Raw genomic sequence first — 15,887 nt, 5'->3', positions numbered from 1 at the left:
GAAGGAGAGGGGCTGGAGATGGAGCTCAACCACTTCAATGACTCAATCACTCATAGTCACATAATAAGACCCCAATAAAAACTCTGGACACCAATACTTGGGTGAGCATTTCTAGTTGTTATCGATGCTGGGAGGGAGGGATAATTTGTCCCTGAGGATAATGGAAGCTTTGCACGTGGAGCCTTTCCACACTTTGTCATTTTTTTTCAGTTGGTCCTAACATGCATCCCTTCAGTATAAAACTGTCATCGTAAGTACAGCACTTTCCTGAGCCCTATGAGTTGTTTTAGTGAATTATCAAATCTGAAGGGGGACAAGGGACCCCCAAATTTGTAGCTAGTGTCTGAAGTGAGGGAGACTCTTCCCTCCGACTTCACAGTTTTGCAGAATCATTGCAGCTGTTGTGAGGAATATGGGGCCGACTTGGCAGTTGGGGGCTGAGACCCTAACGTCCAGTTTGGCTAATGGCACATGACTCATTTCTGGGGAACTAATCCAGAATAAAACGGGAAAGACGAAGTCCCTGCCTAGGAGGAATTTTAAATCTTACCCATCAAACTAAATAGGGAGATCTATGAACAGGTTAGAAAATAATCCTGAAGGAAACTAAGTCAGACAAATACCCTGTGGAACCAGGAGGTTAAATGCTTACATATGTGTAGGAACTGGATCCTATTTTTGGTTCTCCCTATACAGAGCAAGATGAGTTACAGAGAGGAGTGAGGCTGCCTCCTGACCAAGCGATGGAGGATCCCTGGTAAACTCAGAATCAGGTGGCAGGTAGAGGGGAACAAGTCTGTGAAAGGGAGTGAAATATAACTGCGATTTGTTCCTTCTGCCTGTGACATAATTTAGTCTCTGGAGAAATAGAAGTCTAAAGTTATCCGAACCCTATATTTTACCTTAGCACTCTCTTTCCTCCCAAAGCCCCAGGAGGGAAATCCAGACGACCCTCCATGGTAAATGCACATTCACATCTCCTCTGGCAGCTGGGGATTAGCAACATGGTGGTTGACTGATGCCAAATGTATTCCTCCCAACATTAGGAAATAAGTTTTTTTTCCCCCTGGAGTTCCTTACCCTTGGAGTCTAAGCTCAGCTTCTTAGCATTTTTCATTGTAAGGGATCTCATCAATCATCTGGTCCAACTCTGCTCAAAGGGCAGAGGAAACACCTCTGGGATTCCTGTCTGGTTCTTGTCAGCTCTGCTTGGATGCTTCTCCTGGGAAAGCACTCACTGTCTACCGAGGCAGTCTACTTCACTTTGGGACAGTTTTCATTTTTACAGATTTCTTTTATTTGTTATATTATTTTTTTTCTCCTGAATATTTCTGCCCATTTGTGGTTCCAGTTTTATTTTCTGGAACTGATCAACAAGAGAGACGATGATGATAAACATCCACTCGACACTGCTATGATCCAGGCACAATACCAAGAGGTTTGCATCTGCTATCTTTAATTCTTAAAGCTCTCTCTCTGTGAGAGCACTCTTGTGCTCTTCATCTTACAGATGAGGAAACTGAGGCTTATAGCTTAAATCTCTTGCACGAGCTGGGATGGGGTGTCATTTACTCAAACCTTCCATGGACCTGACTTAGTCTTATTGGGTACCATTTAAGACACATCTTTTACAATGAGTATTTCATGGCTGATATTTTGATACATGTTCATAAATCTAGCTTTGCTGAGTTTTCTGTATATTATTTTATGCCTTGACTTTGGTATCTAATGGAGTGTGTGTGCATGTGCAGGTTTGATTTCTCCACAGTCCATCCCAAATTCCCAATATTGTGCCAACTGAAGTTCACTTTGTGAACATCTTCTCGTGGTAATCCCTTAATTTGAATCTGACTGAGATTTTGCAGCATTGAGTTTGATCTTACTTCTGTTTATCCCTGTGTTTTCTCTCCCTTGTAGGTTTTTTTTTTTTTTTATGATAGTCACAGAGAGAGAGAGGCAGAGACATAGGCAGAGGGAGAAGCAGGCTCCATGCCGGGAGCCCGATGTGGGATTCGATCCCGGGTCTCCAGGATTGCGCCCTGGGCCAAAGGCAGGCGCCAAACCGCTGCGCCACCCAGGGATCCCAAGTTATTTATTTATTTATTTATTTATTTATTTATTTATTTATTTATTTATTTATTTATGATAGTCACAGAGAGAGAGAGGCAGAGACATAGGCAGAGGGAGAAGCAGGCTCCATGCACCGGGAGCCCGATCTCCCTTGTAGTTTTGATTGCAAACATCCGTAATTCTGCTGGAATTTATGCCTTTATCTTCTGTCATAGTGTGTGTATACCTTGTGTTGCTGTCCAGAATGACCAGGAATCCAATACAATTAAGTAATAGAAATATCTAAAAGGAATTCAATCCGTTCTGAGAAAGAGTAATGTCCCCTCCTATGTATATGTACATTAATTTATGATGATATATATTTATGTCAGTCATGGAGACACTGACATGTTTTGAGAACTTAACCAGCAAGAACACAAACCTCAAACTTTTTTTTTTTTGAGCCCTCAAAGATTTTCTTTTAAATTCACAGTGAACAATATAGCCCACACTGTGGAAACAAAGAGGTTTCAACTTACAGGCTGCCCAGGCTCATCTCCCCCGAGGATTCTGAAGCCAAATCCAGACTCCATCCTGCGAAGGTGAACATCCAGCTCCTTATAATCTGGACCTGGCATAAAGGAGATCCCATTGAGTAATGAATCCTGTCTCTTCCCCGCTCCCTGAGAATCTGAACACACCAATGATAAATTAATTTTGTGGATGTAAGTAATGAGAGTGCTGTTAGAGTTGGTGGACAGCATAGAGGATAAAAAGATGTGGTAACAAAAAATTCCAAAATTAAATGGTCCCTGGTTTAACAGTGATAAAACAGGGGCATTCCTAGGGTATCACCATAGGCTGAAAGAACATACAAATTTCCTGAATGGAAAAAAAAAAAAAGATGCCTCTGTAATTCTTTATTTTCCTGAAAGCATTCAGATTGCTTTCAAGAAGATTGGCTGTCACTTTGAGGATGTTTACTCTGACTAGAATGAATGTTTCAGAAGTCTGAGAGAACAGATGACGTCCTGGAACTAGCTGGTAGAGGACTGCCTACAAATTTACAAATATCCCTTCGTAATGAATATGTCTTTGTGCACCTCATTTAGTGTGTGTCAGCGGGGGTGGGGTGGGAGATACAAATTTATGCCTAATTAAGTTGTCTTGTTTTGAATTGTAAAAATTAGAAAAAATAGGATTGAAACTTTTCTGTATTGGGAGTTTGAGTGAAGTTTTTATTTTCAGACAAACTCCTTTAGGTTTTCCACAGCTTAGGGGTAGAAATTTGGCAAGTGTAAGTGAACTCCTATCTCCCCAAACACTTTAAAATGTGGAAGCCACTAATGATTTTACTGATTTTACTAGGTTATTTGAAATAAACTGGAAAAGAGATATTTTTGTGCAGTAAGCTGAAAGAATAGAATATACCCAAAAATAAGTTGGGAAATTCCTGGATGTCAATTTTTTTCAAATCTAGAATGAATCATTGGAAGGTATAAGAACTCCTTTGATTTTTTAAAGGAGAATGTGATGTATGGTTACCCAATACCCCTGGACCTTTGAATCCTTCTCACAGGGGTAAAGTCTCCATCATGACTGAGTTACACATACTTTCATGGTCATTGCTAGGATGCCAATATATGTTAGCAACTTGGGGAAATACTTTTAAATGTCATCCTTTGCTTAAGAAGTATTTGGTGATCCTAGGCCTTCATGGTTTAAAGGAGGTGTTAGAATTTATAGAAGCAAGTATTGAGTTAAATTGCTCACACAGGATGGTTTTGGAAATTGGAAAGGGATTTCAGAGAATGATCTGGAAATCATTCAGATCCGCATGGGACAGGAAGATATGTCCGAGCCTTTGGATATGTAGTAGTGGTCACAGATGAGAGAGACACTCAGTGAATGATGGCCAGGCAAATATTTCCTGGGCTCTACAGTAAGTGGGGCTGCCAAAGTGATCCAGTAAGCAAGGTACAATGATACTGGGTTTACCATGGTGCCCTCCAATATGGGCTGTGGATTCCCAGTAATAAACAAAAGGCAATTCATTCATTTCTGAAATGTAGGTGTAAGCCGATTATGTGTTAATGATCTCAAAAACAAAACAAAACGGAGTCAATCACACAGGTACATTTGCATCTATGTATATGTTGTGCAGGAATCCATAACCATTCATGCCCTTTCATGAGTGGATGTACATATAACCAAAGACCTTTCCATTCAACAACTAGTATAAAACTCAGAGAAGACTAATCAATTGGATTTCCATATCCATTAGTCATCCCTTATAAATTGCATTAGCATCCATATTTGAAAGATGAGAACTTAGAAGAATTAGTTGGATTGTAAAAGAAAGATGAAAACTTTGTTCTATAATCAACAAGTCACAATTGGCTTTTGAACTCAATTCATTCCTGGGGTCTACATCATGTATGAACATCATGTATGAAATCACACATTGGGAGTGTGTGCTCCTTTGGGGCTTTGGGACTCCTGGCAGATGGAATAGCCCTACAAAATCATAGCAAGAATAGGTATTCCTCCCAGGGGAGGCAGAAAGGCAAGGGGAGATGAGAAGATGACAGATAATGTCCAACCACTTACAAATCTCTAGAAGTTGTTTATGATTCTACTGCTCACAGCAGTCTCTTCTCTAGGTTACTTTAAGCTTAGAGGACTCTAGGCCGTACATAAAATACATAGAGACCATAAAAAATAAAAGAAAGAATAATATATTTTTGAGATTTAAAATGATAACACTAGTAGAAGTATAACCAGAACTTTCCATCTACTCCTATAAATACTCTCATTTTTGCATCACTGGTAAAGTAAGTGGGAAACTGTTCTTCCAAATGGCCTTAGCATCAATCCATATTACACTGGGAACTCTAAAGGGTATTTACTATGCAATCCATCTTATTTGCTAAATAAAACTTTCCCTCAAGAAAATGCTGAAATTATGACAATCCCAGTAACAGATTTTTTGAGATGTGCCGACATACAAAGGGGTTGTCTTGTGTCAGAGAATGCTGTAATTCCCAGAGGAATTGGAAAGCATTTCCTTAATGAATGACTCAAGACTCTTGTTTTTAGTAGAAAGAATATAGATTTGAGCCTGTTATTTTATTTAACTTTGAAGAACAGATGTGAGTGCAGCATTCATCCTCCTCCCCCTATCTGTTGTATGCAATTTGGTGACATTATGATCTCCTGAATGTGCCCTGACCACTTAGATTTCAAATGTAGAGTGATGTGTGCCAACCATGACATCTTCACCCTCCAATCTTCCAGGCAGAGATGGCTAGCGTCATGGTACATGAACAAATAGAGAGAGGCAAAGAGAGACTTCTTAGAGAAGGACGCCAGCAGACATTTTTACAAATTTCTTTGTTAATTTTGAACACAGACTCAGAGGCTTCAGGGCATGGAAACTTTAGAGACATAGTTAACTGGAAAAAGAAGTTTAAATGATAGATTGTGCCTTAAGGCAGTAGTCCTTTTTTTTATGGGAAAATAAGAGCTTTTAGAAAGATAATTTTTCTGTGGTTTCTTCCTCTGCCCTCCCCCATCCTTTTGAGTCTGGTTTTAAAAAATAACTAAAATTATATGCACAAAGCTGAGAGACATTACTCTTCCCGCCCCCCCCGCCCCCGCCGCGTTGTTAGCTCTCTTATAAGATTAAAATGTTTTTGATATCTTCCTTTAGTTGTTCTTTTGGCTTGATAAGACATTTATTTTTATCTTTAAAAATAGTTTATTTACATGTTTGAGAGAGCAGGAGCAGGGGGAGGTGGGAAGGGCAGAGGGACAGGGAGATTCCCCGCTGAGCTGGAAGCCTGACCTTGGGGCTCGATCTTAGGACCCCGAGATCATGACCTGAGCTGAAGTCAGACAGCTGACAGAGCCACCCAGGAGCCTTGGCCTGATGACACATTTAAAATGACGGTATCCTGCTTTGTCTCTTCCCGTTAATGCACGAACATAAAGCAAAGGAATCCAAGGGCCAAGTCTTCACCCCACTGTGAGAGAACATAACAATCCCCTCTCTCCTGATGGTTTGCTAACCATGCACCTGGATGGTTGTTTGATGAAGGAGTGTGGTAAACACCTAGTGGGGCCCAAGTCACTTTGAATGTCACTCAACTGTGCCCCCATCAACATTTTTTTTTGTTTCATATTCTGCTTTCTTGTTTATTTTCTTTCCATGCTCTTTGTTTCCCTTCTTTGCCTCAGCTCTTTTTGGAGAACCATCAGGGATACGCTCATTGGCGTCCAGGCATTGCTTGGACCCAGGAAAGGCAGGGCGTTTTGGATTTGTGTGTTCAATGGCCATTCTTGACCATTGGCGCTTCTTCCTTAGAAGCTGGGTCCCGGGATCCTCAGGCATTATGAAATAAATCATCCGAAGACCTCTGTCTCGGATGGGACCTGCCATGACCACTGTGGCAAACTACCAGAGCGGAATTTGTAAGTCCTGATTTATCCTGGGCTCCCACTAATACTGAAAAAACTAGTAATACTAAAAGCAGCAAATGGTGGCCACGTCCAGGTATAAGGTCAACCACCCTCATAAAAGAGAAAAGCAGAATTTCAAAAGCTGCTTCTTATTTTGCACTAAGGCTCTAGAAGCTTCACATGCTGTATATATCCTTGGTATAGATTTGGAAAGACATGACTTTGTGCACAGTTTTCGAGAAAAGGAAGGGTAACTGAACACAACTGATTAATTTTATGAATGGATTCAAGCTTCAAAAATGCAAAGAATGGCATTTTTATGGATTAATTTGGCACAGGGTATGCCGCAAACATGTCAATTAAATTTTGGTACTTGAATCCCCTTTCATGTTTTAATTAAAATGTAAGTACCATGGGCTTATTATCAGTTTGGCACAGAGAATGAATTCATTCAATTTTTCCTGCTGGAAAGAGCATTAGTTATTTGGCTTTTCCTTGTGAAGAGATCTAGGAAAGAGACTGAGGAAGGAATCAGAAATCAAAAGTAGTTATTAAATATGTCCCTGGCTTCTGAACTTTCAATGCACTCCAGATACAGAATGAGTTATATAGGAATGAGAAAGTTCCTATCCCTTGACTCTCATATTACCATATAGGTAGCTAATACATTTTTTGCTTTAAAAGAACTCTTTCTCTTTACTTTTTCCCCTCATACCTTTGGTAATACGAATGTAGCCAGACACATTTCAGTTCTAGTAGAACCAACTCCCACTCTGTGGTTTTCTCCCTCAGCCTTCAAATAAACTTAGATTTCCCCATACCAAGTACCCCCTTGTGCTCCCCTTTCTGCCTTGGATGAGTAGTCTCTAGTGGGCCTTTGCTTCCTGCTTCCTCATCCTCAATCTCTCATCTGTCACTTACTCTGGCCAGTCTGGCTTCTGCTGCATGGGCATTTCTGAAAGTGCTCTCTTTATGATCCTGATGACATCCTAATGACCACATCAAATGGTCATTTTCTTTTTCCACATTCTGAGTGATTTCTCAGCCTCATTTGGCACTTTTGATGTACCCTTTGTGACTCCTGATTTCATTTGTTTCTAAATAAGGAAAGTTCTCCTGGAAGTGATTCCTACTCTTGGTTTCTGTGATATTCCACACCCTGGTTCTATTGGCTTTGGGTAATTTGTCCATTCAGAAGGCTACGGATGCATTGTTTCTCAGTATTATTCTTCCTTAATGATGGTATAATTATCTTTATCATCTATAATATTTCATTATGCACAGCCTATAGTAGTTGCTAAATAAGTATTTCTTGAATTTCATTGCTCTAAGACACTCACCAATCTAGTATACCAGATAAACTACAGCACTATTCTACTGGGGAGTTATCACTACTTTTCATAATTACATTCTTTAGGTCTTCCTACTAACAATTTTGCCTCTGTACCTAAGTGTCATAGGTAGCTGACATTAATAAATACCTTATAATTATGATAAGTATATCTGAATCAAAAATCAAGACACATAATTTGATAAAGGGCATTTTGTAAATGTGAGAAGTAGTATGGGAGATCCATTTACTTTGGATGTACTCACAATTTTCCAGAGTACTTTGTTATCTTGTGTGGACATTAAATACCATATTTGGATTGGTGCTTTTCCTGAAAATCTGGATTACATAGTGCTATGATATATGCAAACCATTATTATAACTTTTTTCTTTTAACTAATGCATATCTTTTGAAATTCAAAAGTATTGTGCATATATATCAAAGTAATCTATGCTATTAGACAGCTCTTCTTCTCTTCTTTTGTTTTTAAATAAAGTACACTCAGAAGCTGAGATTTCCAAGAAATGTGCTTGCTGTGGCCAATAAACAGAGATTTAGAATCTCAAATTAAATCCTACTTTCATTTTGCAACTGTAATTACTAGGTCTCATTTTCCTTCTGGGCTTAAGATATTCTTTTAAAATTACAAGGATTTTACAGTCAATACATAAGAATAATCATAGTTTAAAAATTTTCAGACCAAGCTGAACAAATACTTTATACATTATTTGAGGACAAAATGCTAAGCAATATCTTCCATATTTTCTACATATCCAAAAAAATGACATGGAAACTTATAGAATGAAATGATCTCAAGCACATATATTCTCCAAGGGGTGTTAGAACATGCTGAGATGGATAATGAGCTGTCATCATGGAAACACTCTAGAGATGTGTGCCATGAGCCCACAGACCTGAAATACTACTATTATTATGAAACACTCTTTTCTGCAATTGTTTCAGTGTTCTGGCTTTCCGTCCAGTGGTCTAAGCAGCTATTCAAAGCACTTTCTAAAAGTAAAAAAAAAAACCTGAATCTTCCTTTTCCTCCTTCACTTCTGTAATAACGTTAAACACTTTAGTCTAAACTAAAATTGGTAAGTATTTTCAGAGCTGTTAGGTCAAAACAATGTTTTTCCTTTTACTTAAGTTAACTGATTATTACTGAAAGCTTTTGAACTATGATATTCTATCTAACTTAAAAGACCATTGAAGTGTTGCATTTTTTAAGTAGCATGGTTGAAAACAATTAAATTGACATAGGTATTTAGTTGATGTGAAAATAATTTCATCCCACGTTAGCAAAATTTCCGGTAAGTTCTTTGGAAACATCTAAATTGGAAATCTCTTGAGATATTCTAGCCAATTTCTATTTATCTAGTCCAGCATGGTCCAATATAAATAAAATGCAAGCTACGTAAGTAATTTAAAATTTTCCAGTAGCCCATTTTAAAAAGCAAAAAGAAATAGGTACAATCAACTTTAATAATGTATTTTAAGCTGGTATATCCAAAATATTATTTAAGCATTCATCAATATAAAAAATTAGTGAGATATTATACATTTCTATTTCTTTTTTGTATCAAATCTTGTAAATCCAGTATGGATTTTACATGTATCTTAAGCATATCCAAGTTCAGAGTAGGCACATTTCAAGTGCCTACTAGTTTACATGTGGCCAGAAGCTGCTGTATCAGGCAATAAGATTTAGTCAGTCTGATGGCTTTCACTTTTCACTTTTTTCGTTTTCAGTCTAGTCTTTCACTAAAGCATTTTATGAAAGTAATTAGTGAATATGACTCTTGTCCTTTGTCTTTTGTCTGTTTCCTTGGCAGCCACTTAGACCCATCTTGATGGGACTTGCTCTCTACCTTACATATGTATGCATGTGGGTGAATAAAATTAGCACAGTGACTATATACTAATAAACTGATACTACTCAGAAGAATGATTTGTTACACAGAATGGAAGACGTTTCATTCACAGGACTGTGGGTACTGAAGAATACTTGCCAGAGGAATCCATTCGAAAACTGGTCCTTGGTGGCACTTGTTCTGGATGGGAAAATGGGGAATTAAAATTGAAATTCATTTATGGCATTTTAAAATTCATCTTTACTATTTTTTTGTTGCTATTAGAACTCACCCCCAACCTTTGGTGCTCCAATTTAATGATTTTGTTTCTCTAAAATCCATGGAAGTTAGTGGACAAGACATACCCCGTCTCATGTATATGAATATGTCTGTGAATGTATTTCTTTTATATGGACGCAAAATAGAAAGTTCTGAAATTTTTTAGATCAGACTGAGAAAAATAAAAGATCCTCCTTTTCAAACATTGGTTTTGATTCTCATTGTAAAAATTCTTATTGAGAAATAAAGTCAATCCAGACCCCGAGCTATACACAAAATAATTAAAGGCCTTTTAAAATCAGTTTAAGATATTGTGTCATCAAATATTGAGATGAGAAGTAGAAAATTCAATCAATGAGTGTCTTGACTTGTGTCCATTAGTCCAAATATCTTGATACTTATCACTACTTGGCTAGTTGAAGTGATACATAAGTAGTTGGGTTAAATTGGTTTATGTTAGCAATATAGATCCTTCATGAGAATTTTGATATAATTAATCTTTGCTACATATAACATAAAAATTTGTGGACATGAGCATAAAATACTATTTACATACTGTAATATATATGAAGCACTATAAAAATGTGTATTTTATTTTTACATTAATAAAAATTAAAATCAGGTCAGATTCTGTTTGCTTTCTTATTGAGCTTTGTTTCATATAAAGAGTTCTCTACTCTTCAACAATGAAAATGAAATAGAAGCTTTTTGAGGTTGATGATGAGGCAGTGTCACCAACCTTCTGGGTTTCACAGGTGTTCCTGACCACACCCTGCACAGTACCCTGCACCCTCACTCACTGAGGGCAGAATGATCATCCCTGCCAGGTAATTTGTGTTTTTGCAGTAAAACAAATTAGTTTTCCAGAACTGTTATTTCTTTAAAATCTGTTATTTTATTTAAACTGTTATTTCTTTAAAATCTACCATGTATAGTGTGACTGCTTAGGATTATAAACTGAGAAATATTCTTTCATCAGAAAGATAGAGCTGCATCAGGGATAGAAGGCTGTTACCTTCTAAATACTTCCCATTAGTTGTAAAACTGACATTTTATATTATCATAATCTTACCAGGACCTACGTGCCATCCAGCAATTACATTCAGTTTATTGCAGCCCTGATGGTCTCATATTTATTCATGAAAGTACTTTGGGTTGCATTGTCAACTTGTGCTACCAACAAAATGCTTTGACATACTAAATAACTTTCAGTCAAGAACTGATTTTAGAGTTTACTTCTCACATCCTCCCCTGTCTCCCCACCGCCCCACCAACCTCTGTCTGATTCCAGCAACATTATGTTTTGAACTATTGAATGAAATAAATTTATAAGCTATAAGATTGGACCTAATTTCTAAAATATGTGGAAAAATATGCTCCCAACCTTACTATTATTTCACTATCTTTATTACTTAGCTCATGTCATGGTAACTTTCTTTATTAAAAAGGACCTGTTAGAAATACAAATATTACCATAATTGTTTACAAAGCTACCCCCAAAATTCTATTTTTGAAATTAGATTTCCAAATTAAAAATGCACATATTAAAAATGGCAAACACAGCTTAACTGGAATTACCAATCTCCTTTATCAATATATTATAGCTGCAAATAATTATAGCTGCATAATTATTTGCAGGTACACTAGAACTCCAGCTGAAAGGTTTTTTTTTTTTCTTTTTCACAGATCAAACCATAATATAAATGATACTAAGGCCAGCAATAATGGTTTTCCCATGAGAAAAAGGTACAGGAAATTAACCTTCATAGTATCATCGAGGACATTTTAAATGATAACGTTATTAAATTTTTTTCTAGCCTTTTATGATTCTAATGTTAAAGTCATTGCTAAAAGTGTCTTAACATTTACGTATCATCTTATTTTAATATTCCACTGAAATAAGATAGTGCACCAGAGAACATTTGTTACGAATATTAGAACATTAAAGCCATTGGACAACAACAATGTCCAAGCAAATGAGGCCAGGGCTTGGTCTAGAAGCATTCAGATGTGCGGTGTTCTTTAGGAAGGCAAGGTGGCCTTTTGTGATCATTTAATAGCTGCCTACAGCTATGGCATCCATGATGCATCAGAACCTTTCTTAAACCTATTGACATTTCCAGCTTGACCCTATCAGATGTTTAATCACTTTGGCAAGGGAGACTGGAGCCTGAAAGGCTTAAGCAGAAGCACTTGCCACAGGCTCCCAAGCTCTAGATACTGTGTATCTCCCTTGTGTGATGTGGCTCCATCACCAGTTTCCATTTAGAGTCTCAAGTGCTGTGCTGGGTGGATCACATTTTTATACTATCCCATCTTTCCAAGTAGCTCTAGTGTTAGGATGAGAAACAGTGCCAGCTACAGCTCTTGCTCACTGGTAACACAGAAAAAGCTGTAGAAAACCAGTTACTTTAGAAATACAACCACCTTTTTGTGATTAGCCATGTTCTATGTGAATTATAATACCTAACAATGAAAGAATTTCACTATGAGCAATGAACAACAGAACCACAGGATAAAAGCCATAGATGTGGAAAATGCAGATATCTTTTTTTGATTGGTTATGAAGTATAATTTCCTGTCAAGTATAGTACTAAAAGCCTGTCAAGTATAGTCCGAAAGATCTTCCATTATGCTCTAACTGGCCTATGGTTACTTCTGATTGCTATTTCTGTTGTCATACTCATTGCTTATTATGGGTTAATTCTTCCTAATTTCTGGAAAGAAAAATTGATCATATGAGCTTTTGGAAGACATTCCAGAGGAATCTGTGTTCTAAAGAGATTCCACCATAAGGCACATTACACCATATGGATCCCTGACACTTTTATGACCCTACATTTGAGTGATGTCTTACTGCAAAGGAGCACAGACATGTTGTACCTCATAAATTGTTTATTTATAATAAGCAAGGTTCAATGCGAATAGAAAAAAGTTTGGACAACTTCAGTCATAATTCAACTTGGGTTCACACCAAAGGATAGGATCCTGAGGGAAGGGTTTCAGAGAACAGGGATTTTTCTTCTCTGTCTCCTCTTGTTTTCATCTGCTTGTCGCTCTGGCTTCTGAGGCCGCAGTGGGGAGTGTGCTCAAGAAATGGCCTCATGAGACAAACCTTTCCACTAACCTTTCCTCACTGGTATGAGGTGGGATCTCATTGTGGTTTTGATTTGTATTCCCCTGATGGCCAGTGAGGTGGAGCATTTTCAGATGTGCGTGTTGGCCATGTCTATGTCTTCCTCTGTGAGATTTCTGTTCATGTCTTTTGCCCATTTCATGATTGGATTGTTTGTTTCTTTGCTGTTGAGTTTAAGAAGTTATTTATAGATCTTGGATACTAGTCCTTTATCTGATAGGTAATTTGCAAATATCTTCTCCCATTCTGACTTAAAGCAAAGTGAAGCAACAGGATGGAGCCCTCATTCCTAGATCACCAAGTTCTTTAGCATGATCAGAACTTTATTTTGTAATATCCCAAAGAGATTCCAGTTTCTTTGGGAAGTACTTTTATTGCCTTGCTCGGCATCCAGAGGACCTGTCATGGCAGTCACTGTTCTGCAATTATGTAAGTATAATCTTTCCTAGGGATAGGAAGACAAACAAAATTACCTCCCTTTTTGGGCCCGTGATTATTGCAATGTTGAATCTGATTTATTATCTGTGAGAAGAATGAGAACTCCACAGCATAATACTTAAATGAGTGAAGTCTTGCTGCCTATTTTCTGCACTTAGCTTGCCATGCTCTAGATTTGTACATATGTACCCTTTCCTGAGTACAGATGAAGTTTGCTGGGAGTCTGGCTAATAGACAAGCCACCATATATGTCTTTACCTCAAATTAGGAATAAAATATGTATGGGCAAAAATTCAGTCAGCCAAATAAGTGAACTTGAAGGAAATTATTTATCCGAGTAGGTACAAAATTTTTTATTCATGATCTATACATTTAGATATATGCTTTTATTGGACAGTAATATGTTATTTCTCTAATAGATTATATAGTAAAGGGAAACCATATAATTCGTCATTCAAATGAGGACAAACTGGAGAGTGAAAGGGAAGCTATTAATAATTCTGCTAGGATGACACAGAGCAGAACTGTCCCAGGCAAACAGGCATGTGCAGTTCCCCCATGCAGTCTCATGGGGATGTAGATTGTTATGAAACTGTTTCTTCTCATATCAAAAATATGTGACACCATCACATGTCGGAAAAGATTGGCAGGAGAAGATGTGGGTGTGGGCACTGAGGGCCTTTAGAAGTAGTTTCTCTTTCAAGGTTAGGAATGGTAAACAATAGTTTATTTTTCAAGATTAGCATACAAAATGGAAAAATGCAAGCTCTTCCTCTTGTGATTGCAAAGAAAATTAGTCCTCCTTTCATGAGAGTTCTGAGAAAAGGACAGGGAAGGGAGAAGTAAAAAATAGCATGGCTTATCCCACTGTGCAAAGGTATGTATTTTCCTTGCTTTCAACTTAAACAAAATGCAAGTAATGGGGACAGCAAGAAGTTAATAATCAACAGAGGCTATTATTGCACAATGAGAAAAGTGACCTTTATTGCAAAGTCTTGAATAGAGATGGGGATGGGGAGATTTTTGCTTTTTCCTGGGAGCTGCTGGTCATGCCAGAAGGTCAATGCATAAATAACTGACATGAAAACCCAAAAAGCTCATTGGTCAAAACCTCTTTTGGGATTTTTTTTTGGGGGGTGGGATATTTTTCTTTTCTATATATACAAGTTTTAAGCTTATGTGGAAATAAGTTAGGAAAAAAAAAAATTCTGCACAGCATTTTCCAATAAGGCCTAAGGAGATTTTTGAGAATCAGAAGGTATTTAACAAGACGTTCTCCTGATTAAACATCAATTTTGCCCTTGGAATGAGAAACTGTTGGCCTAATTGTCTAATTACCCTTGAGCTGTTGTCTATATTTACTGCACAATTTCACAGGTTGAAATGTGATGTTATCTGCTGGGTTGTGCTATGCAGTCTCATTCAAGAATCGTCTTCCTAGGCTTTTGTGTCCTCAGCTTCAGTAGAAGTTCTTGCAAGTGGCATTTATTTCTCATGATTTTTTTTTTCTCGTGGAGTGCCTAACAGAGTTCTAGAAGACAGGTGTTGAATGTTTCGAACATTCTTGTTGAGTGATTTGGAGTCTGGAGGTACTACCTCTAGGCATTCTGCCTGCGGCTGTGAAACTGGAAGCGTTGCCCTGCCTGCTGGAAGAGTCTTCATTCTCTCTTCTTTGGTTCCATCTCATCATAAGATCTCATGAAGACAGGAGGCATTTCTCTCATAAGCATGCACCCGTCATGTTCCATTTCATGTGGCTCTAGTAGCCTATGGTTGTCTTTGTTTGTTTAAAATCACTACATTTTTTTTTCAGGAATACATCTTTATTAAGATGTCCTGTGCATGCACATTAAAATGTCAGCATAATCTAATTATGAGCCAAATGAGGCACAGCAGCATTTACATCATTTGATAAATTTCCATCATTTGCAGGGGACTGGTGACTTGAATCAAAATACTTCTTGACAGCCTTGATATAACAAACATTCTGTAGCTCTGTACACCAGGAGCTGGTGGGTGGAGGTACATCCTTTCTTTTTTGGTTACTGCAACCCAGTTTGGAATGTGAATGCAAAATATCTCTTTAGCCATAGACCCAGTTGTAAGGGGAGATACCATGAGGTTGCTATAGGCCATGGAGAATGTCAAAAGGCTTGGTTTAGACAGCTTCTGGTTGGGATTCCCTCCCATACTTTCCCTGGTCCCCACAGATATTTCTCCCAGGAAAAAGTTTTCAGGGATACAAGGATAAACAGAGTGAAACCTAAATGTTATGCATGCGAGTCAAAGGAATAAGGTGTGGTTCGCATCCAAATTTTGAATATAGTTCCTTTGTATGGA

The 15,887-nt window shown here is 37.8% G+C and overlaps 1 protein-coding gene across 13 annotated transcripts in view; it reads right to left on the bottom strand.

The window, feature by feature from the left end:
• MAGI2 (membrane associated guanylate kinase, WW and PDZ domain containing 2) overlaps positions 1-15,887 on the bottom strand; it is a 1,325,593-nt gene that overhangs the window by 168,156 nt on the left and 1,141,550 nt on the right. For 12 of the 13 annotated variants that reach the window (XM_077863874.1, XM_077863880.1, XM_077863883.1 and 9 more), the window contains 2 exons: positions 9,854-9,895; positions 2,589-2,680 (listed from right to left, as the gene is read on the bottom strand). In XM_077863874.1, the coding sequence (XP_077720000.1) occupies positions 2,589-2,680; positions 9,854-9,895 (134 nt within the window). The remainder of the gene's footprint in view (positions 1-2,588; positions 2,681-9,853; positions 9,896-15,887) is intronic. The other variant, XM_077863875.1, reaches the window with a different exon arrangement.

This window comes from Canis aureus, chromosome 21, assembly GCF_053574225.1.
Source record: "Canis aureus isolate CA01 chromosome 21, VMU_Caureus_v.1.0, whole genome shotgun sequence".
In the NCBI taxonomy this organism is placed as follows: Eukaryota; Metazoa; Chordata; class Mammalia; order Carnivora; family Canidae; genus Canis; species Canis aureus.
This window is presented reverse-complemented; position numbering and strand designations above follow the sequence as displayed.